Below are 24,942 nucleotides of genomic sequence, written 5' to 3'. Positions count from 1 at the left end.
TAGGCCTGGGCCAAAGAATATAATACTCACAGCGGCCAGACATTATGGGCGACAGTCTTTATGGTGGGTCCTGAGAAAGGGGCGGCAAAGGCTGCAAATCCGACACGCTCGTACTGGCACTTCTTTTTTTGCTATTCACGTGATTCACGTCTGTATATTAACCTGCGCAAGTGTGGAGCGCCACAACTTGCGTGGGTCGCATTGCATGCAAGTTACTTGCGTCATGTGCAAGAGCCTTAAATCTTGATTAAAGTAAAAACTCTATAAATGACAACGGTATGATAAAAATATGTCAGAAACGTATCTTAAATTCTTCTAAACATTCTAAAACTTATTATTTTATGTATTCTTATTTGCCATTTAATTAAAGAAACAGCTCAAATCATAATGATTTCAAAGGAAACGAAATTCAAAAAATCTGGCCCTTCGGTTAGGCCATTAAATTCTACAAGAACTTCGCGGTCTAATTCACCACGCACCAGACCCAGAGAACAGATTTTTGAAAGATATGTTGATGTAATTGATTTAAAATCAGATATTACCACCTTTACAAGGCAATCGGAAAGACCATTTACAAACTTTGATGAAGAAGAATTGGCTTTTGGAGTCAATCTAAACAGTAACAAAATTGCATGCACCAGCGATAACAAGAAGAAGCTTATTCTTATGGGTAAGTTTACAAACTAGATGCACTGACGTACAATATCTAAGGACGCGCCTTACGGGCACTAAAAATAGTAATAAATCAGCGGTGTCCCTTACGAATTCGAACAAATCGTGCAGTCTAACGCAACTAGTTACAACAATTTTAATATTATTTAATACCATTCGGAAAAATATAGAACGTTTCGAACGAAAATATTCGAACATTTTATATGAAAAAAGAGCATTCAGGTTTCCGAATCTATTCCCAATTCGGATTCCTGATCAGAATTCCAAAAATCTGCGGCCAGCCTTAGGGTGCTCTTGACCTGGCCTTTCTTCAGGATTTCCCCGATCTGATCAAAGAAAGTCCGCCAAGGTCTACCCCTTCCAACGACCACTTCTTATTTTCCCTTATAATATCATTTTTAATAATACCGGTGCCTGCAGTGACGTGCCACGGGCTCAGCAGACAGCAATTCCCAGTATGGCGACGATACGATACGATTTTAATTCGAAGGGTAGGTTGTAAAACAATTTACAGTTGACGTCAAAGATATGTTTACATTTTTCGCCTTATTATTTAGTGTAAATATATCTTTTACGTCGACTGTACAATGGATGCAGTACTAAACCAAAAATGATAGGATTTTTTAAATCGATTTTCCTTTTTAACGATGGAGCACTATAATATACAGCCTTAGTCGTTTCCTTGGTGTAATTAAAAATATATTTCATGCTGTTAAGTTGGTACTACTGCTCAGCTGTCATGAAGATGTCATTCATAACCCATCTGAGTGTCAATTTGCGGAAAAGTTAATGCGAATTTGTGCATTTTTATTGATTGTGTTTGTATAAAAATCCAAGATTGTTACTATTTTTAGTGTTTAGATACAGTAGTAAAAAATGCCCGAATTTGACCTTAAAGATTCCATCATAACATCACTCAATGGTGAGTAATTTTCTGTTGCAATTCTAAGTTTCACGTTTTCGTATTACATAATTTTTGTTTCTTGTAATATTGTGTTGTTTGTATGACACAATTGTTTATTTATAGATGCTGAGCGCCCTATATTGATGTAATTCAGTGCTGTTACGAGTTTCGTCCAGTTTTGACTTTTATAACTCTTAAAAATGAAAAACGGGGATCCATTCAATTTTGGTATTAGAGCTAAGATTTTGTGTGTGTGTGTGGTATTACATTTGATTAACCTGAATAGTAATTGTTCACAGTATAATTAATGTGTACTTTTACATGTGTGTTAACTAGCAACAATTTTTTTATAAAACATAACCTAAAGGTTTCAATTGTCTAACCATAACACATTTGCTTTTGTAATTTTTTTTTTAAACTTAAATGCCACAGACTGGATATATCCTATAACTCTAAGGGTTTAGTTTACGCGTATCACTTAATATTCCTTAGGATAAATACCTCTGTGTACACATAGTTTTACTTTACTAGACATTTTCTGAAAATTCTGGAAATTGCTGCCTCTACGTGCGTCCCATGACACGGGCAAGGACAGCATCCGCTTGGTGTACCCCTTACATTTCATTAAACTGTCAAAAATGTGGTCCACATGTAGAAGACAACATGTAGCCCACATGTTGTCTTCAGCTCCGCGCATGTCCCCCAAAGGTCCGGTACACCATTGCTCCGTGATGGGAAAGGCATGTGTATTCGTAAACATTTTCCAAACAGAAAATGGATGCAAACAGCAAAAGAGAATCAAATGGAAAGCTATGGAGGAGGCCTACGTCAAAGGACGAGTTGAAGTTAAATTATGAAACCATAATATGGTATGGTATTAATATTATTAATATATGGTATACCATGTCTGACTTCAATCATCATCATTCATTCATCATTTCGGCCTATATACGTCCCACTGCTGAGCACAGGCCTCCTCTCATGCGCGAGAGGGCTTGGGCTATAGTCCCCACGCTAGCCCAATGTGGATTGGGGACTTCACATACATCTTTGAATTTCTTCGCAAATATATGCAGGTTTCCTCACGATGTTTTCCTTCACCGAAAAGCTAGTGGTAAATATCAAATGATATTTCGTACATAAGTTCCGAAAAACTCATTGGTACGAGCCGGGATTTGAACCCGCGACCTCCGGATTGAAAGTCGGGCGTCATATCCACTCGGCCACCACTGCTTGACTCACCACTGACTTCAATAATAAAGGCTAATTACAATTACAATTCATGAACATGTTGTATATATTTCAGCACAAGAACCATGGCCGGACAATGTGAAGCTATTCCAGCCGTACGAGGTGGAGCAAATACTGCTCCCGGATAATGCCAGCTGCCTGGCCGTTCAGGCCTTTTTGAAAGTGAGTTCACTAAGGCATACCACAGAAAATTAAATTATCCTATTCAACTAGTAGCTCTTGAGAGCTGTAGACCTTGCAAGCTAAGCTTAACACATTCAGTGCTGAAAACCCGACTATCGGGCATTTTATGATTTCGTTCCCAGGCCGGGCAACCCGATAGTCAGGTGCTTTATATGACGAAATGGCCGGCGCGGATGTCTTGTTTGGCTGGGTGGCAATGAATGTTATAAAATATCCTTAATAAGTATGTGTATACTTCCTTGAATCATGAAGTCATTATTAGAGCGAATAATTCAGTCTTATACGCCATAGGCCCTATGACGCTTAAGTGTTTCATGTCAATTTCCGCCATTTTGAACATTTTCCAAAAAACGGAATATAAGACAAATTCTATCGACTATCGAAATATGAGACACAAAATTTCATGAGAATCAGTTGAAAAATGCTACCTGCAGATAAGAAAGCCCAAGCTGAAAGGGAGACCTTTGCTAGCACTCGGTCAATAAATGTAACTGAGTCAATTATATAGCATTATTCACTTGTGCACTAAGTGGCCTGATTGAAGTGAGAACAGATGTAAAGGCCTGTCTCCATATTGCGCGGCAAACTATCGAACATTGGCTCGCGAGGCAGCCGCGCGCAATGGATACCGGGTTAGCTCGCGAGCCAACTCGATCAGATCGCGTTCGCGTTCGATAGTTTGCCGCGCAATATGGAGACAAGCCTTTACATCTGTTCTAATTATAGGCTGCACGTGCATAAATATGAAAATTGCAGCTTGCTCGGGAGCAGCATGCAATAAACATAACAACTTTCTTTCACTCGAAAGTTTTTGGCAAGCAAGATTGTTTACCACATTACCACATTTTTCAATAGTCTGTCTATCTTTAGATCTAATTTTTAGGGTTCCTTACCTAAAGGGTAAAAAACGGGACCCTATTACTAAGACTCCACTGTCCATTTATCCGTCTGTCTGTCTGTCACTCATGAACCGCAATAGATTCATGACTGTTGAAATTTTCGCAGATGAAGTATTTCTGTTGCCGCCATAACAACAAATACTAAAAAGTTAGGAACCCTCAGTGGGCGAGTCCGACTCGCACTCGTCCGGTTTTTTTTAACAACACTGAAATCCCACATTTTTCTCCCCAGATGTGCAACCTCCCCTTCGAAGTAGAGATGCGCTGGAACGCCGAGTTCATGTCTCCGTCCGGTCGCGTGCCCTTCATCAAGTGCGGGGCCTTCGTCGTCTCGGAGTTGGAGCCTGTAGCTCAGTTCGCCGCCAACAAAGGAGTCTCACTCTGCGGCCAGCTCAGTTCTGAGGAGAAGGCTGAGATGCGAGCTTACATGAGTCTTATTACTAATGTGCTGGTCAACGCTGAGGTAAGACAGAACTAATGTAAGAGTAGGACATTTTGATGGCTCAAGCGTATTTTAGACCACTTTGCTCTATTACTCGGGTCATCCATCAGATTTTTTACTCTAGGGGGTATTACTGCTATGTTCTGCCGCAAGAGTGCAGCACTAAGCTAGCTAGTAAACCATAGAGTAACTTATATGTACTGTGCCTTAAACTTTTTTTGACAAGTTTTCACATACGATAAAATATGACTTTGATGCATCAAGGCGGTTTGTTAACAAGGGCCCACCGGGAAACGCGAATATCGAAATTTAGTTATCTGCCTCTTTATCTCTCGAATTTGCGAGAGTCATAGAGAGGTTAGATAACGACATTTCGATGTTCTTGTTCCGCGTGAGACCCCCAGGTTGTGATGGATTGTGGTAGTAGCGCCCCCTACGCAGAGTTTCGCGTAACAATTATTGTTCAGAATAAAGAAATAAAGAAAGAAATTAATTAATAAAGAATGACATAACTCTAGTTAAGTAATGTATTAGGTATAAGTATGTAAGTTAAGTGGGTAGAACACAAAAGGATAGAGAGAGCGCTTAATCCGCCAACAAACTGTCCTCAGTTTGGCGGAATATAAATATGTAAATACCCTGTAAGTTTTTTTTTGCGATAAATAAATTAAAAAAACCGGGCAAGTGCGAGTCGGACTCGCGCACGAAGGGTTCCGTACAATAATGCAAAAAAAAAAAAAACAAAAAAAAAGCAAAAAAAAAACGGTCACCCATCCAAGTACTGACCACTCCCGACGTTGCCTAACTTTGGTCAAAAATCACATTTGTTGTATGGGAGCCCCATTTAAATGTTTATTTTATTCTGTTTTTAGTATTTGTTGTTATAGCGGCAACAGAAATACATCATCTGTGAAAATTTCAACTGTCTAGCTATCACGGTTCGTGAGATACAGCCTGGTGACAGACGGACGGACGGACGGACGGACGAACGGACAGCGAAGTCTTAGTAATAGGGTCCCGTTTTACCCTTTGGGTACGGAACCCTAAAAAAGAAATATTCCCTATTGTTACAGCTGTGGATATCCTGGATAGATGACGAAACCTACAACGCAGTGACCAAAGTGCGCAACTCTTCAGTCTACCCGTGGCCGCTGGGCTGGATCCAGACTCGCACCAAGCGCAATATGGTGGCTAAGCGACTTAAGGCTCTGCACTGGCATGATAAGACCTTAGACCAAGTTCTGGCTGATGTAAGTATAGTTTTTTATACAGTATACTTATTTATACTTTGCACAGTTTCTACATGTGGAAACTTGTAATTGGCTTACTGTTTCTATGTTATTACCTAACTTGTTACTCAAGCTGTAAGTTTTCCTAATAAATAAAATAAAATAGTTTGATGTCATCATCTTCCTCGCGTTATCCCGGTATTTTGCTACAGCTCATGGGAGCCTGGGGTCCGCTTGACAACTAATCCCAACATTTGGCGTAAGCACTAGTTTTAACGAAAGCGACTGCCATCTGACCTTCCAACCCAGAGGGTAAACTAGGCCTTATTGGGATTAGTCCGTTTTCCTCACGATGTCTTCCTGAGGAAGTTTTAGACCCACTTGCACCATTCCACTAACCCGGGGTTAACTGGTTAAACCTAGAGTTACCATGGATACCAATACAATTTGACACTAGGTTAACGGTTTAACCGCTTAACCCCGGGTTAGTGATATATTATGGTGCAAGTGGGCCTTAGGTGTATAATTTGTTAAACAGTGCGATGCCGGGGCGGGTCGCTAGTTAAAGATAAAATTTATTTGCAAAAATGTAGTGAGATAAAAAGAAAAATGTAGTGTAAATGTATTTGTAAAAACTAAAATTCGACCTGCATTTCAATATTTGTATGTGAGCAAACTTAATGTATACTCATATTATTTTCAGGTGGACCAATGTTGCAATTCGCTGAGCCAGCGATTGGGAGATAAGGACTATTTCTTCGGAACGTAAGTTTTACATGTTAAGTAACATTATAGCTTATAATCGTGTGATTTGTGATAATTATTATGTAACGTGACTGCCATTCTGATGAATTTTATTAATGTTACTGGAATAGTTGTAAACATAAATCCAGAACTCATGTTTCGTAAACGGTTGATGATGCGGTGTCTATATTGTCTATGTATCTCTTTATTGATCCACAAGGCTTTGAGACCCTAACCTAACCTTCCCCTCCCTTCCCTAGCCCCACCCCCCTTGACGCCCTAATCTACGGTCATATTCGCGCGCTGCTCGGGGCCTCTGGGCCTCGCGCCGCGCTCATGGTGAAGCCTATAACCTAACCTAATCTTCCCCTCCCTTCCCTAGCCCCACCCCCCTTGACGCCCTGATCTACGGTCATACTCGCGCGCTGCTCGGGGCCTCTGGGCCTCGCGCCGCGCTCATGGTGAAGCCTATAACCTAACCTAATCTTCCCCTCCCTTCCCTAGCCCCACCCCCTTGACGCCCTGATCTACGGTCATATTCGCGCGCTGCTCGGGGCCTCTGGGCCTCGCGCCGCGCTCATGGTGAAGCCTATAACCTAACCTAACCTTCCCCTCCCTTCCCTAGCCCCACCCCCTTGGACGCCCTGATCTACGGTCATATACGCGTGCTGCTCGGGGCATCTGGGCCTCGCGCCGCGCTCATAGTGAAGCCTATAACCTAACCTAACCTTCCCCTCCCTTCCCTAGCCCCACCCTCCTGGACGCCCTGATCTACGGCCATATCCGCGCCCTGCTCGGGGCCTCTGGCCCTCGCGCCGCGCTCATGGTGAAGCCTATAACCTAACCTAACCTTACCCTCCCTTCCCTAGCCCCACCCCCTTGGACGCCCTGATCTACGGCCATATCCGCGCCCTGCTCGGGGCCTCTGGGCCTCGCGCCGCGCTCATGGTGAAGCTTGTAACCTAACCTAACCTTCCCCTCCCTTCCCTAGCCCCACCCCCTTGGACGCCCTGATCTACGGTCATATACGCGTGCTGCTCGGGGCCTCTGGGCCTCGCGCCGCGCTCATGGTGAAGCCTATAACCACGGCGCTGCTGTTTCATATGCTGCGGCTGACCAATCTGACGCAGATGAGTTTGACGGTGCGTTTAATATTAATATTTAATAAGTATTTTTCAAGTAGTTGAAATAGGGTATTACACTGTATTTAAAATAAATTATTTACACCATGCATGAAATAAAGCACCAGATAATTATTAGAAAACCGCAGATAGGAGCTATTTTTAAACACAAGTTCTATTTAGTAAATCGGATCTAGAAATAAAACTGGGCAAGTGCGAGTCGGACTCGCGCACGAAGGGTTCCGTACCATAATGCAAAAAAAAAACAAAAAAAAAGCACAAAAAAAAACGGTCACCCATCCAAGTACTGACCACTCCCGACGTTGCTTAACTTTGGTCAAAAATCACGTTTGTTGTATGGGAGCCCCATTTAAATTTGTATTTTATTCTGTTTTTAGTATTTGTTGTTATAGCGGCAACAGAAATACATCATCTGTGAAAATTTCAACTGTCTAGCTATCACGGTTCGTGAGATACAGCCTGGTGACAGACGGACAGACGGACGGACGGACGGACAGCGAAGTCTTAGTAATAGGGTCCCGTTTTACCCTTTGGGTACGGAACCCTAATAAAAAGTAGGTGAGTTTACCGTGACGTCACGATGTAATATTTCATATAAATTCGATATAAGCAAATCGTTTTGACAGTTCTAAAAAAGTAACTGATTTGGCTAGTAGGAAAATACCCTATTCTAACTGCCGAATGTAGTACGTGAATAGGGTAGAGCAGTGTTTTTCTAACTGTGGATCGCGACCACCTGGAGGGTCGCAAGCCTCTGCCAGCCTTTAAACAATACATTTTGCTCGTACGAAGGGGGTCGCGTCATGAAAAAGTTTGAAAACACTGGGGTAGAGTAACAACAACAATTTAAATTAATTTATCTTTACGACGTAAACGTAAACGTCAAAACGATTTATTACTAAGGGGTCATCCATTAATTACGTCACACGTATAGGGGGAGGGAGGGGGTCAAGAAAATGTGACATGGGGGAGGGGGGAGACACAAACTTTGTGACGTCACTTTAACTTCATCAGTAACCGAAAATTTATTTAAATTATTTAGTTCGCTGTACATTTAAATAACAAGTTTTTAAAACGAAAATAGTTTTTAATCGTTTAATTTTCTTTCCTAAGCAGTTTTGGGTTATAAAATGACTAATAGAGTCTGTGCGGAAAGAGAAGAGTCGTGGAATGTATGGGGCCCAATACATTCCACGACTCTTCTCTTTCCGCACAGACTCTAGCTATTTATATCGTCAAAAATATTTTGATAAAATATTAATAATACTTAGGTACTTACTTAATTCGATTTGGCGATTTCGTAGAAAAAATGTGACGTCACACCCCTAGTGTGACGTCACACGACGGGAGGGGTTTGCCAAATGTGACCAAGTGTGACAAGGGGGGGGGGGGGGTCAAAAAACCTAGAAATTGGTGTGACATAATTAATGGATGACCCCTAAGTATATAAACTTAATGATACATAGGCACAAAACAGATAAGTACAGAAGTCAATCACATGTATGTACTTTACTTTTCATACCTACGGTCGGCGGTCGCTCTAGGGTTGCGATTGTTGCGAACTATGACTTATGCACAAAAAACTATCGTGGTAGTGGCACTCGTATCCATCGTATCGTATCTCGTATCTCGTATCTAGTTGTTTGATTTATTGTTGAGGTTGAAACGGGAAGAATGGAAATATAAATTAATAATGACATTATAACTCAAATAGCTATTTTCATTTTAATGTCATTGTTATATTACAGATTTGCCACAGAAAATATCTTGCGATGATTTCGAGTTTGGCGAAATGCACGATTATTATAATTTTAAAGTGTAATAAATTCGCATTCTCATGTACAATGTAATAAATTCGCATACGCATTCTCTCTGAAACCACTGGTAGCTTAAAAAACGACAATTCACCGGTTAATGTTGAATTTAAACAACCGTCCACTGTACAGTTATAATAACTTTTTGTTTTGTTTCTCCATTATTGCACAAAAAAGTTCACAGACGCGTGTCTCAAGCGGATGGCACTCGCGCTCGCAGTGGTCCCAACTGGTCCGAGATATCGTGTCCGTGAGCAGTGTCTATGTGTGCGTTGCTCGAGCGCGCTTTGTATGTAGATTGATTTCTGTACCTATCTCTTTTGTGACATAGGTATGTGACATCACAATGAATACACAATTTACATATTTCATTCGGTTATTTTTGATTTTAAAATAACTGAGAAAGCCAAAATGTGTTTTTTTTTCTACATATTGCCGTAAATTTGTTTTAGGAAATTACCCTAATACTACTGACCAGGAGAATTCCTTCTGGAATCTGATCGAAGATGATATTTTCTTGATGATTCCTTACAATGTCAAGAAATTTGTTAAAATTTTGGATAATTGTAGTAAAATTACTTCAATGCGTTTTCTTTATTATGTTTCATCTCGTAAATTGGAACTTGAAGTAGTTAGCGAAGACTAATAGTAACTTAGACCAAGAAAAGTCTGCAGCGATTTTGATAGCCGCAGTGTAAGTGTTATTCATACGTCATAATTTCATAGATGTTTGACGTTTAAAATAACACTTGCACTGCGTGGGCTATCATAATCGCTGCAGATTTTATTGGTCTAACTATCCCCTATCATTGAAAGCCACAAGAAGAGAGCCTAGTGTCGCAAGTGTCGCTCCTGCGGCAGACTCCGGAGCGCCCCCGGATGGTCCCACGTAACACCAGCTCCCGCGTGTCTGCCAGTCTTCGGTATTGGGACGGACAGCGCGGGGACAATATGTTGGTTTATGGTTAGTCTATACATGCACCAGAAGAGAGCCTAGTGTCGCAAGTGTCTCTGCGGCAGACTCCGGAGCGCCCCCGGATGGTTCCACGTAATACGAGGTCACGCGTGTCTGCCAGTCTTCGGTATTGGGATGGACAGCGCGGGGACAATATGTTGGTTTATGGTTAGTCTATACTTGCACATGAAGAGAGCATAGTGTCGCAAGTATCTCTGCTGCGGCAGACTCCGGAGCGCCCCCGGATGGTTCCACGTAACACCAGCTCACGCGTGTCTGCCAGTCTTCGGTATTGGGACGGACAGCGCGGGGACAATATGTTGGTTGTTGGTTAGTCTATACTTGCACCAAATGGCGAGTCGGGAAATATTGCCTACAGTTGCGTGTCTAATCTAATGTTCTATATATGGAACATATTAATGACAATCTGTTGCGTCAGCACTCCCTGGGGTTAACCCGACTGGTCGCTAATCAGTTCTTGAGTCTAATGTTCCATATGTGGAACAGACGTGAGAAAATGACCGTTTATCTACCTTACAAAACATTGTAATTTACTGTTTACTGTACATTTGCGTAAATTTTAGTGAAGTTTGTTCCTCATTTGAAACATACTTCAACTGTTCCAATAGCATACGCTACATCATAGCTTAGCCGTCATAGTAACAGAATATTATTACCACGCAGGCTTCAAACCGTTTGCGAGCAAGCAATTAAACATAATAGTCACCAAAGACGGCCTGACATGCCAATCTCCGACTAGACCATACCGCTACGAAGATTCCTACGCGTGCGTTAAACAAATACTAGATAAAGTCATTGATAAGCTAGACTTGGAGAATAAGGAGTTTGATTTCGTGGAGTTTAGTAGCTCTGAAATGGGGCACCTGAAAACAGGCTTGGATAGGATCGATGAAGATTTCTTGATTCACTCGGAGACTGATGATACTTCCGAAGCGACTGATGTTTTGGAGAATGTATCCGGTTCGGGACCAGAGTCGAGGTAATTTGTAGTGTATTTATTTTAAATTTGCAACATAAAAACTGGTATGATGTATTCAAAAGGTAGTTAAATTCAAAATAGAGTACGTAGCTCTCCCTTTTTTAGGGTTCCGTACCCAAAGGGTAAAACGGGACCCTATTACTAAGACTTCGCTGGCCGTCCGGCCATCCGTCCGTCCGTCCGTCCGTCTGTCCGTCTGTCTGTCACCGGGCTGTATCTCACGAACCGTGATAGCTAGACAGTTGAAATTTTCACAGATGATGTATTTCTGTTGCCGCTATAACAACAAATACTAAAAACAGAATAAAATAAAGATTTAAGTGGGGCTCCCATACAGCAAACGTGATTTTTGACCAGTTAAGCAACGTCGGGCGTGGTCAGTACTTGGATGGGTGACCGTTTTCTTTTTGCATTTTTTTCCGTTTTTTTTTGCTTTATGGTACGGAACCCTTCGTGCGCGAGTCCGACTTGCACTTGCCCGGTTTTTTTTAAATTAAAATAGTTACGTTTATGTAGCAGTGGCGCTAGTGTGCACGTTGATGGGCTCTGAATTACTTGTAATGCGTTTTTTTGTAGTATTCAAGAATTTGATACCGACAGCGACAGCCGTCTGACTATGACAGATGCGCCTGTCGGCTCCGAACTTACTTTCGTCCCTGATACTGAAGGTTTTCTTTTCATTATTTTTTCTTGTAAATTCTAGTGGGTCCATTAAGACAATTTTTTAGTCATATTAAAGATTAAGATATTTAGAATAGAATAGAATAGAATGTTTTTATTCGTGACAAAACTTATAGATAAAACAACAGGTAATACTACCATGGTCACGAAACCTAGCCTAGCCATCTAGCATTTTAGAGCCGGACCAAAAAAAGTCTGCAGCGGATTTGATAGCCCACGCAGTGCAAGCGTCATTTATACGTCATAATTTAACAGAAGTTTGACGTTTAAAATAACACTTTCACTGCGTGGGCTATCAAATCCGCTGCAGACTATTCTTGGTCTGACTCTAGGGAAGAAATAATAAAGATCGAAGTCAAATGGCGTTCTAACAGTTTTAATCTTCTGTCGAAAGATGTCAGTAAATTTACTGTGGCTACATAATTTACTTTGACAATTCGCCTCTATTTAAAATTCTCTTTGGTTTAACTGAGACAGTTGATAAAGTAAAACGTTATTATAGTCAGTTACGAACTAGTTGAAGGCTTGACTGTAGTTGAAACTAAAGCAAATAGTTTTAGTCCCCAAAACTCGGCTACCTTCTACTATACAATCACAGCAAAACTTCTTTGCCTACCGCCTGAGATGAATGGTAGTTCTGAATTTAGTAGCTCGTGGTAGATCCTAACGTTGTATACACACAAATACAAACTTGTCAAACATTTCTAGAGTCTGCAGCCAGTGAGAAGAGCCTGAGCAGCGAGAGTGTCCGCGTTAGGAAGCTAATGGAGTACATTCGGCAGAAAACCGCGGAGTTTAACATAGGGCCGCAAGTGGCCGATGTTGATTGATCCGTTTTTGGTTCTTTTTTGTATTCGTGTTTCGAAATATACGTGTAAAGTTCAGTTCAACTTATTTTTTGAGAAACGTTTTATCAGAATGGCAACGTTCACGTAAGTTATTTGTGTCACTTAAGCTCTGCATGGTTTCCTAGGATAGGTAGCGGCAGTCTCCATACAAAATACTACGACATCCAGCTCTGCATACAAAATACTACGACATACAGATTCAGCCGTGTTATTTTGTATGGAGACGGCCGCTATATGATGGCACCGCTATCCTAGGAAAATCGAGCTTTAACTTCAAACTGGTAAATCCATTCGACCCACTCAGAAAATATCTACCATTACCTTTTTATTACCAAAATCGCATAATCTGACAGATGGATTTACCCGAGCTTGAAGTTAAGCGACTCTTTTCTATATGTAGGTAAAACCGTTACCGTTTCTATACATCTGTGTCGCCCGTCATCTCATCATTCACTTGCGTTCGTTTCATATCATCTCTCACACAGTCCATACAACTTTACCTCGGCTTTCCTTTTTAGCAGATTCAATTGATTATAGATTAGATTGTATTGTATATTTACTCCCATATAAACGTGTTTTCCCCTTCCAGCCCAACAGAGCTAGACGCGCTTGTCTTCGGTCACGTGTTCACCGTGCTAACCACCCGCCTGCCGCGTCGCCGGCTAGCCGAGACCATCCGCAAGCATGCGCCGCTGCTGGCGCTCGCGCGCCGGGTTGACGAGACTTACTTCAAGCGCCCATAGCGCCCGAGGGTCCAGGATATCTCCACCAAGTTTACAAGCCCTTAGACCGATAGCAGTTCCATATACGGCACATTGTTGCTAACCACCCGCCTGCCTCGCCGAGACCATTCGTGACTTACTTCAAGCGCCCATTGCGCCCGAGAGTCCAGGCCGCGTACCCAAGATGCCAATCGCTTACGCTCCGTAGCGATCGAAACGTAACTGTCACTGTCACACTAATATGGAAGAGTGATAGAGAGACATAATGCTTTTCGTTGTCGAAGCGTTAGCGATTTTAACCTTGGCTAGCCCGGCAGGATATCTCCACCAAGTTTACAAGCTCTTAGACAGGTTACTATAGTAGATTGATGGCTAAATCTCTTCAACCCTTAGCTTGCGAGTTAATAAATAAGTAACTATGTCATACGGAGCAAGTTTTATTTTGGGACCAACCCTGAAATCACGATATAATTAATTATTGGCTCTACCAGCCAATTTTTTTCACGATTTCTCGGTTGGTCCCATGGTAAAAGTTGCTCAGTGTATATTCTCGTCTCGCAAATTACGAAAACGAAAAACAAACAGTCTCTATATTGAGTGTTCCATGCATAGCACATTGTTCCGTATATGGAACAAATGGCAGAATTTTATTATACAAATTAAAATTAAGGAGTATTACGGATTCTAAGATACTAAGGGTACCTATTGTGGGGATAGAACTGGCATAAATGTCATAATAACATTAATAATAACGTAACAGTAGGAGATAATAAGAAAAGTAAATTGTTAATATAAGTACAGTCTCCTGCAATAATATGATACTCTTCGAAGGCCGCAAAAATATGTGACACGCTCTTATGGCTCTAAAAATAAGATCGTGTCAGATATTTTTGCTGCCTTCGAAGAGTAACATATTATTGAAGGTGACCGTACAGTCGACGTCAAAGATATATTTAACCTTTTCGACGCCGTGTCAAACACAAAAGCTGTCACTCGGACGCCACGTCACCCAAGTGTCAAAACTGAAATTGAACTTTATGCATATGCACGTAGGTCTATGTTGCTCTGTGATCTGTGACCGATTAATCGGTCTTTGGCGTTGAACCTGCGGTGCGGACATATCGGTCATTGGCGTCCAAAAGGTTAAGACTTTTGCACCTTATGCCTTTGTAATAAGGCGAAAAGTGTAAACATATCTTTGACATCGACTGTGCATAGATTCGTATCATAAGAGGAGTAAAGCGTAAAATATACGTTTAACGTATACGATACCAACAACGCATCTTGAACCATCGACATGGTTACTTGACCATTCGGAACCTTACTGCAACGGAATAAGAGCTACCATATTGGTCAGAAAAAATGTTATTAAAAAACAAATATGTGCATTAATATTTGAAGCTTAGGACATAAACTAACTTTATTATTAATTTTTCGGGTGTGTTTAGAATCGTCCATACAGGACGTAGTTTAGCGTAAAAGATCCATCCTCTAAAATTTGTCATTGAAATGAACGACTTTTCCGTTTGACAGAAAGTTCAAATTTTACTAACAGATTTTTGTGGATTGGATCTTTTACCCTAAACTACGCCCGGTTTGCATTTTTAAGCAATTTTTTACTATATGTGACGTTATCTATGAAAAGGGACCTTATTGTCGATGGCGCTAACGCCATTATTAACGATTCTCCGATATAAATACAATGCCGCGCGACGCTGTGCGGCGTAAGCGCCATCGACAATAAGGTCCCTTTTCATAGATAATGCCCCATATATGGCTCGACTAATAAGATTTGAACCCAAGATTTTACCCCACACACTTACGAAAGGTTAAAGTTAAAACCCTTGGAACGCATCCATGTGGACATTCAAAAGGTTAATTCTATGTTAAGACCTATTTTAGAATATATGTAATAATTTCTAAATTCTGTGTTGTGCGATACTTATAAATAAAAGCACAAACTAACACCTAGTCTTAAAATACTAAGTTTGATAAGTACACTTAGATACATAAGGCTGTATAGAAGCACTTTTTATGTCGACTGTAGTGTATATACCCATACATATATGTCTGAGCCACACTTGCACCATTCCACTAACACGGGGTTAACCGGTTAAACCTGGAGTTGCCATGGTACAATTTGACACCAGGTTAACGGTTTAACCGCTTAACCCCGGGTTAGTGGGATGGTGCAAGTGTGCCTTACAAAGTCATCAATCGTAAACCTTGTAAAAGGGATACAGATGTAGTGCATAATTATTTTTAATACAGTTGCTCAAAAAGTGCTACTTTACGTAGCTGTTTAGCGTGCGGAAAGTTGGTTATCTCGAACTAGTGCTTTTTACTTTTCCAATTTTTTTTAATTTATACTTGTTCCAATTCACGACTACTTATTGATGAGTGTTAATATTAGTTTCCTTTAAACGTCGTAATCAGCATAAAAACCTACCATTAATGTAAGAATACGAAAAATATTACATATTTCATATTTAATTACTTACCTCTTCATCATTATAACACGTTTATTTTTTAATATTCAATATTGAAAATTCCGTTCTTGATAAGTTGACTGAATGGAACGGAATAGCTGCCAAACGCCCATAGATATAATATACTCAAAGACGACGTCTAACCGAGCTGTCACTGTTACCACTTTTGTTTAGTGTACGATTAACAATGTTTTTCTTATTTTTTCGCAACTGTATTAAAAAACGTCGTTCGATACACGTGCGGAAATGTCATACCAATAACATACCTAATAATAATACAATAAGGGCAGGGCAGCTTGTGGCGAGCTGTTGGGGAGTAACGACCCCACGGACCCGAGTACTCCCGAGAGTCGGTCAGGGTCTCCGTCTCCGGCGTGTCTTCGTCGGTCGGAGTGGACCCCAAGGAGACCCGCAGGACTCTCAGCTCTGGCTTGCCTTAATTGGCCGTCCAGAGACGAGTCGTTAGAGCTATATGCTCCAGGGGTGGAAGTGAAAGATGCATAAGACGCGAGTTGGCACAGTGGCTGTTAACAGCCACTGGGTAGAAAGCGGCGCACACCTCTCGACACCCCTGAGCCGCTCACACCGATGTTGCTCCTGGTCGTCTTTACGACGGCAGTTTCAGGGGCCCATCTAGTAAGCGGCGAGTCACCGCCTGTCTCGATGACGGTGTTTACATTGTTATGGCAGGTGTCCGGACCTCTTTTACAATAGCCCAGTCTCATTGTCCACCCAAACATCAATCCATAAACCGGTATACTGTTCACTTCTTCTGCAATAGTCCCAATGCTTGCTGCGACCGGTTCACGGGTGTCTATTGTTGCGCCTGTGAACTGTCGTGAATAAAAAATAATATTGTTGTGTATAAGAAATAATAAGGTTTTTAAAATGTTTAAATGATTAATGGGAGTGAGTGCCTCGGATAAGATCCGCAGCAAAACATTGGACTATTGGAGTACAAGGGTCCTCTTGTTATTCTAACCTGGTTAATGGGGACTTGGTAGGGCATTGAAAAGACACAACCAAGTATCTGACATGCAATTTAATATACTCCGCTAACTACTTACAAGGCACTCCGCTTTAGGGCGGGCGCTACTCAAAATACAATTTGTTTTTATAAACCGTTGGCAGTTATGGGGTGACACCATAGTAGACCTTAATCTACGATCGCGAGACGGGCGAAACGCGGAGTTTTGGCCAAAACCTAAAACGAAAGTCTAGTGCACTCACGGATACCGGGTGTAGCTTTCATCCTGGAACTTAGCGTAGCAGACAGATCGACGTAGATCAGCGGCGGGCGTTCATCGAGCCCCAGCTGTGACAAGCTAAGGCGAGAACAACCCGCGGCGCTCGGAGTTTTACGGGAAGGACCCGCACGAAGACACCTTGGAGTCGTCGAACGGCAGCATAACCATCCGACACACGGCCTGCAGGTCAAGGCCGCGTCCTACGGCGTAGAAGCAGCGTCAGCATGACGCTCAGCAAAATCGGGGACGCGCAACAGCGCGCCAGGGAACACGATCACCAACCGTGCTCATGTCCATCGGCGACACGGGACGCACTAAATAAATCACGCGCACAATTCACGCACAGCGATATACGCACTTTACAAATCGGTCTCCCACCAGCCGGACCAGGCGGCGGAAGGAGACGAGGCAATTCCTCTTAATCTTTAATTAGAAACCATCTACATCCTAGCGTATTCCCATTCCAAGTCCAAGTGAAGTGACAGTGACAGTTCGAAATCTTCCCCTACCGGACACGTTGCGTTTCGATTCACATCAACACATTAAACGTCAAACCAACTTAAATCTTTTCTAAATCAAATGGTTCTCGAAAAATATCAATACTCATTAATACTTGTAATATTTTAAGTGGTTAATAATAATTACTAATAATTATATTTTTATCGTACGTTTCTACTTTGTTTCCTTTGGAATATATCCTTGCTTATGCCTGAACAAAACGCCTATATTCTTAGCTGTCACCGGGCTGTCAAACTTACGACTACCCAACGAAAGTCTTTTTTATGTTTTTATATAATTTCATAAATGATTCTAAAATACAAATTAAATTAGGATGTGACCTACTTGGGCAGTTAGAGTGGATCACGACGATCATTTTGATATGCGTGAAGCCAGGTTTGGTTCAACAATCTCTGCACAATCTGGGTGACAAGTTCCGTTCGAGTGGCATACTCTTTGGACTTGTTTCTTCGAAACCAGTTAGCCAGGAGGCAGGATATGCTAATCAACCTACAGCTGAGAAGGTACATTACAGTTTTACATAAGTGTCATACTCTGGTGTATGTTATTCTGTTGGAAATGCGACATTAATGTTGTATAGGTCACGTTGTATGAAAAAGTATGTATTTAGTATAGGAAATTATGTAGCATCGCTACAATATCCCCTCTCTCGGCAAAGAGGTTAAGCACCGGTTAACCGAGGCAGCCGGGGTAACCGGGGAAAAATAAATTAACCGGATACCCAATCAACAAATCCATTAGGACGTTAATTATACATATTCGTTTAACATTAAGCTTAGAACCGTATTTACTGAGCATGCTAATTATTATTAAAACTTAATTTATCTATGTCCATCTCTGGGACCGTAAGTTTTATTTCTAAATGTTAACTCTATTAGAAATCACAGTGCATGGCCACTACACTGTGGTTTCTGCAACCTAACTAAAAAATATTTTTTTTTTAATTCAAGTAATCCTATATTGACTGGTCTAGCCACTATTCAACATAAATAATAATAAGCTAACTCCCTATTCTAAGGTTCACTAAAGTATTTAAATCCAATTTAAATATTAAGTATTTTCAACTATATTTATAAATTCTTACTATTTAGTATATTACAAGTAATCATATACCTAATGCAATATTAAGAATTAAGTTTTAATATGGCATGCCCTACTATGTGCATGCCTATGACTACAAAATTAAATTACTAGTACCTTAATGCAATGTGGTAACTAGTTGCTAATTTATATCTACAAATAACATTAATGATAGTGGAGGCTAACTTGTAGCTCACACTCAAGTCAAATCCCAATGTGTAGCCAGCGGGCTTACACTAAGTGAAAAAAAAACTTAGTTTTCTTTTTCATGTCTAAGTCAGTGAATTATATCCAATACAGGGTGATTCAGGAGACGTGAGCAGGACTAACACTGCGCATTTCGTAAATTATAAGCAACTGTTTCGTATCAGTATTAGTGAGGTTAACGTTAATTTTCTAGTCGTGTTGAAAAAAAAAGTTATTAATTTATTTACGACATGCATGGTCACCCTACAGTTAGAATACTAAACTACCGATATTCTGTGTCAAATTGAATGTCATCACGGACTGGTTACTTTTGAAAACTCGTATCTCACTCAAGTTTGACAGTTTATTTTCTTCGTAAACATAATGCTGTCATTACGGTTAAAGAGGTTTTATGTTTATTAATTAGGTCTTGTAGGGTGACCATGATTGTAAAGAATTAAATTTGCCCTCGCCAAAAAGTAAAAAAATAGGAAAAAGTGTGGTTGTTTCACCTAAATACGACGGTGATCGATCAATTATCAGTTACTGAGTGTGCAGGATTAGTCCTGCTCACGTCTCATGAATCACCCTGTATAATTACATCACCCTGGACCCTTAGGGTGTGTAGTCACAAAAAAATTTGGTTTCCCTAGAAACGCTTGAAAAAAAATCTTGACCAAGTGAGTCAAGGAGGTACGCGTACTCAAAAAAAATGGGTTGTTACCTAAGTTCACCCAAATAAAAAAATAAGTTACTAACTTGAAAATACACCTTGTAAAGTATAATATTGAGCATAATGTCACTGAACCAATGCTTTAAAATTAAATGGTAACTGATTTTTTTCAGATTACCTTAACTACAAAGCGGTTTGCTCTAGCAGTCGGAAATTCGGAGGTTATGTGACGAATCAGGAATACTACTCCAAATGGAATGCAGCATGCCGTTCGACAACATGTCCCTACCTTTAGCATATACAAATGGTGCATGTTTCAGCAGAACTTTAAAAAATGCTATGCTAAGATAGCTGAAATTGAGGTTGATTCTAAGACCAATTTCCTCAGGTTTCAAAAAAAAACAAAAACAAATAATATGAACATTTAAGTTCTATAAAGTAGTTCTATTTAGAACCGAATAAGTCAAAAACAAAGAAATTTAGAGTGTCTCGTCTGTCATACTAAGTCTGCGGAATGAAAAGTTTGAGTTGGTTTGAGAAATAAAAATGAATAAATATTTTAATTCTTTTGAAATGGGTGGGTCGGGTGGGTGGGTGTCCAACGCGGCCCCCATGGTCGCGTATTAAACAATGAGGCATTAGGCATGGGTAGGGATGGGTAGATAAGGTATCCCCCCCTCCTACTTCATGAAATTCCTCTCCTTCCCCGTCCGGCATGTCGGTAGAAAAAATGGTTTGCTTGTGTCAGGGTATGTAATAAAGTATAATAAATTGGTAACACTTCACTTTATACAGGAAGTGTTAAAATAAATTACCTACCTCTCAAATGGAGCATGGTGAAAAAATAATATGTGGCTGAGCGCTATGCTAATTAGTCATAGTGTAGCCTAATAATAATTGTAATAATTGATGAATTTGCTACCCTGTCACAAGTAAACTCACAAATTAATTAATATTATATTTTTAAAACAAATAATTTCACTAATTTTTTTAAATATTAAGTTTTTTAAATGACAAAAATTTTATAAATTTATGTTATCACTCTCCCAAGCTCACAGTAACCAGGCTATATATTGAATTTAAGCTTTCTTCGGGCGCCATTGTCTAATATAAAAAATAATTAGATTTAAAGTAGCGTGACATTGTAGTGTATAAGAAATAATAAGGTTTTTAAAATGTTTAAATGATTAATGGGAGTGAGTGCCTCGGATAAGATCCGCAGCAAAACATTGGACTATTGGAGTACAAGGGTCCTCTTGTTATTCTAACCTGGTTAATGGGGACTTGGTAGGGCATTGAAAAGACACAACCAAGTATCTGACATGCAATTTAATATACTCCGCTAACTACTTACAAGGCACTCCGCTTTAGGGCGGGCGCTACTCAAAATACAATTTGTTTTTATAAACCGTTGGCAGTTATGGGGTGACACCATAGTAGACCTTAATCTACGATCGCGAGACGGGCGAAACGCGGAGTTTTGGCCAAAACCTAAAACGAAAGTCTAGTGCACTCACGGATACCGGGTGTAGCTTTCATCCTGGAACTTAGCGTAGCAGACAGATCGACGTAGATCAGCGGCGGGCGTTCATCGAGCCCCAGCTGTGACAAGCTAAGGCGAGAACAACCCGCGGCGCTCGGAGTTTTACGGGAAGGACCCGCACGAAGACACCTTGGAGTCGTCGGACGGCAGCATAACCATCCGACACACGGCCTGCAGGTCAAGGCCGCGTCCTACGGCGTAGAAGCAGCGTCAGCATGACGCTCAGCAAAATCGGGGACGCGCAACAGCGCGCCAGGGAACACGATCACCAACCGTGCTCATGTCCATCGGCGACACGGGACGCACTAAATAAATCACGCGCACAATTCACGCACAGCGATATACGCACTTTACAAATCGGTCTCCCACCAGCCGGACCAGGCGGCGGAAGGAGACGAGGCAATTCCTCTTAATCTTTAATTAGAAACCATCTACATCCTAGCGTATTCCCATTCCAAGTCCAAGTGAAGTGACAGTGACAGTTCGAAATCTTCCCCTACCGGACACGTTGCGTTTCGATTCACATCAACACATTAAACGTCAAACCAACTTAAATCTTTTCTAAATCAAATGGTTCTCGAAAAATATCAATACTCATTAATACTTGTAATATTTTAAGTGGTTAATAATAATTACTAATAATTATATTTTTATCGTACGTTTCTACTTTGTTTCCTTTGGAATATATCCTTGCTTATGCCTGAACAAAACGCCTATATTCTTAGCTGTCACCGGGCTGTCAAACTTACGACTACCCAACGAAAGTCTTTTTTATGTTTTTATATAATTTCATAAATGATTCTAAAATACAAATTAAATTAGGATGTGACCTACTTGGGCAGTTAGAGTGGATCACGACGATCATTTTGATATGCGTGAAGCCAGGTTTGGTTCAACAATCTCTGCACAATCTGGGTGACAAGTTCCGTTCGAGTGGCATACTCTTTGGACTTGTTTCTTCGAAACCAGTTAGCCAGGAGGCAGGATATGCTAATCAACCTACAGCTGAGAAGGTACATTACAGTTTTACATAAGTGTCATACTCTGGTGTATGTTATTCTGTTGGAAATGCGACATTAATGTTGTATAGGTCACGTTGTATGAAAAAGTATGTATTTAGTATAGGAAATTATGTAGCATCGCTACAGAACGGGTTCCAGCAGGCGTTCTACATTACATTAAAACTCTCCAAAGGGCCTCTACGTGTTGGATCTATATCCCCACGCAAGCCTATCAAAAGACCGGGATTTATAGGCCCGTGAAGTCCAAAAAGGAGATACAATAATATAGTAATGACATACCTTCCGCACTAGCATCGAAATGTACTATTTCCATCGTATTTTAACGGAAACGTATGAACGTGTCTTGCTATTTCAGTCAGTCTCGGTACAAGAACTGAGTTTGACTGAAGTAGTGACAAATACGAACGTTTCCGAGAAAATACGATGGAAAACAATTATGCACTACATCTGTAGTTCCACAATTAGTTGCGATTTTAACTATCAAGGCAAAAATATTGAAAGAAAGTAATTAACGTCATATTATTTAGATACCTAAAGATCTACGAGTAGGTACAACTACGAGCAATAAAAATGGGTCACTCATGGGAATTTCCATAAAGTGACCGGTTCTGTGTATGTTTTTGCAAATATACTTTAAAGCATTTAATGTGTTAAGTATTATAAATATTAAGTTTTTTGTTGGGTGTTTGTATTTGTCTAAGTCTTTGTTCGCTGTATGATTATTAATTATGAAATTTATGAATATTATTAAATCGAATATGTTAGAATTGTCGTTTTATTTCATCACTCACTTCTAAACCATCCATGCTAATATTATAACTGCAAAACATCGGGGATAGTGCAATACCGCGTATCTAACAAAGTCGATAGAGTTCTAAATTCAAACGATGTAACAAAGAAATTGGACCTTACTGCATTTGTTAGTTACGCGGTATTGCACTATCCCAGACGAAAAGTAACTTTTCACGACAACAGCTGGTAAATTTTGTGTTTCACTCGGTGGCCCCTCGCAACGCTCAAGAATTACATTTTTCGAATCTTTCGCTACGCTGGTGGTTCAATTTTGGAAACTTTCGCTAGCTCGGGTATCAATATTAGCAGGAGAGGTTATATAAACAACAAGTTTGCCCCCTTGTAGAACAAATAACTATCATTTGAACCGATTAAGATGAAGTTTGAAGTGTGTGTGTTTGAGGTTATATAAACAACAAGTTTGCCCCCTTGTAGAACAAATAACTATCATTTGAACCGATTAAGATGAAGTTTGTCGTGTAAATAGTTTTGAGGCCCGGGGAAGGACAAAGGGTGGTTCAATCATCATCATACCACGCAGACTAAGTCGCGGGTAGAAGGTATTATATTTTGTTTCTGGTAGCTGAGACATGTGGGGGGGGGGGGGCCTTAGGATTTGTTTAAATTAAATAGAGTTGTAATCCGTTTATATTGTTTTATTGACGAGTAATTATAATTAAATCTTAATAGAATATCTTAATATTCTAAATGCTACGGTTTTACAGTAGGTACCATATCTACTTTGCACCTAACCTTAAATTAAATTAATAATAGGCGGACATGCCATCAAGACATAGTCTAATAAAACATGGTCTTCTCTTCCCAGAGTGACACAAACCTACGTCACAATAACATGGCCGCTATATATAGCGCTATCGCATATTATCATATAGCGCTGTCGCATGATGACGTAGGCTTGTGTCAGTCAGGTGACCTAGAAAAGACGGGAAGAGAGTACCAGGCGGAGTATATTATTATACCATGCCATCAAGATACTTTTACTCATCGACTTACAGAAAAAAACCGAAGTGCGAGTCGGACTCGCGCACCGAGGTTTTCGTATACAAACTTAACTTTTTTTTAATTTATATTTTTGAGATCGTTCCCTGTACTTGTAATGTAAGACGATATTACTTACTTGCCAGATTTCAAAGTTCTGGGTCAACAGGAAGTAGCCTGTAAATTGTGCTAGTGCTAGTCTGTGGCCATGAGTAAGCCCATTCATAATAAAAAAAAAAAAAAAAAATTTTGATTCCCTTGAGTGTCGAAATATACGTTTACAGTACATATGGTCGCAACAGTGCGGGAAACAGGACTTTCCGTGCGTATGTCAAAAGTTTAAAGGGCCATATGTACTATGAAGTGTTGTACGATACACATGCGAATAGGTAATTCGCAAATCGTGTCGATTTAAAACACTCTCTTCGGTCGTGTTTTAATTTATCGCCACTCGTTTCGAATTTCCTCTTTTCCGCACTTGTATCTTATCTTTTTTTACGTTAACTTAGAAGTTTGATTTTTCACAGCTTCAAGGGACTCTGTCCTCTTTGTTGCACAAATATTTAACTGTTTTTATAAAAAAATATGTTCAAAAATCGTAAACGTTTAAATAACACAACAGACACAAAAATACACTTTAGGTATTTAAATAAAAGTAAACAAATAATTTGTATTTCGTGTAGTTATAAGTTTATAACATTTATTGGTTAACCGATCAATTACAAAACCGCCTGGATCAGTCACTTGAGTCACTGAACGACCTGACTTTAACCTACATTATTTGATCGTTTAATGTTGAAAATCTAGATTGGTAAACGACAATCTACCATCAACTGGCTTAACGAGCCATTTGAGGGTAGATTTTGTTTCTTCTTCTTAGTCGGATACTATTCTCAGAGCAGTTGG

General features: G+C 40.3%; 2 protein-coding genes across 4 annotated transcripts; both read left to right on the top strand.

Moving 5' to 3' along the window:
* The first annotated feature begins 353 nt into the window (after positions 1–353).
* On the top strand, positions 354–13,591 carry LOC134677066 (metaxin-2). Of its 3 annotated transcripts, none has more exons than XM_063535505.1 (6): positions 354–670; positions 2,883–2,989; positions 4,142–4,372; positions 5,425–5,601; positions 6,284–6,345; positions 13,354–13,565. In XM_063535505.1, the coding sequence occupies exons 1-6, from the start codon at positions 388–390 to the stop codon at positions 13,505–13,507; spliced, it is 1,014 nt and encodes a 337-aa protein (XP_063391575.1). In that variant the 5' UTR covers positions 354–387; the 3' UTR covers positions 13,508–13,565. The 3 variants fall into 3 exon arrangements, with proteins under 3 accessions (XP_063391575.1, XP_063391577.1, XP_063391578.1); XM_063535507.1 differs by lacking the exon at positions 354–670 and adding an exon at positions 1,443–1,594 and having other exon boundaries at positions 13,354–13,591; XM_063535508.1 differs by lacking the exon at positions 354–670 and adding an exon at positions 1,708–1,804 and having other exon boundaries at positions 13,354–13,590.
* Positions 10,380–13,193, top strand: LOC134677115 (uncharacterized). Its single transcript, XM_063535571.1, has 3 exons — positions 10,380–10,403; positions 10,920–11,235; positions 12,625–13,193. The coding sequence occupies exons 1-3, from the start codon at positions 10,391–10,393 to the stop codon at positions 12,638–12,640; spliced, it is 345 nt and encodes a 114-aa protein (XP_063391641.1). The 5' UTR covers positions 10,380–10,390; the 3' UTR covers positions 12,641–13,193.
* Positions 13,592–24,942: the final 11,351 nt, after the last annotated feature.

Source organism: Cydia fagiglandana, chromosome 25 (genome assembly GCF_963556715.1).
Source record: "Cydia fagiglandana chromosome 25, ilCydFagi1.1, whole genome shotgun sequence".
Lineage (NCBI taxonomy): Eukaryota > Metazoa > Arthropoda > Insecta > Lepidoptera > Tortricidae > Cydia > Cydia fagiglandana.
The sequence above is the reverse complement of the archived record's forward strand: the minus strand, read 5'-3'. Positions and strand labels throughout refer to the sequence as shown.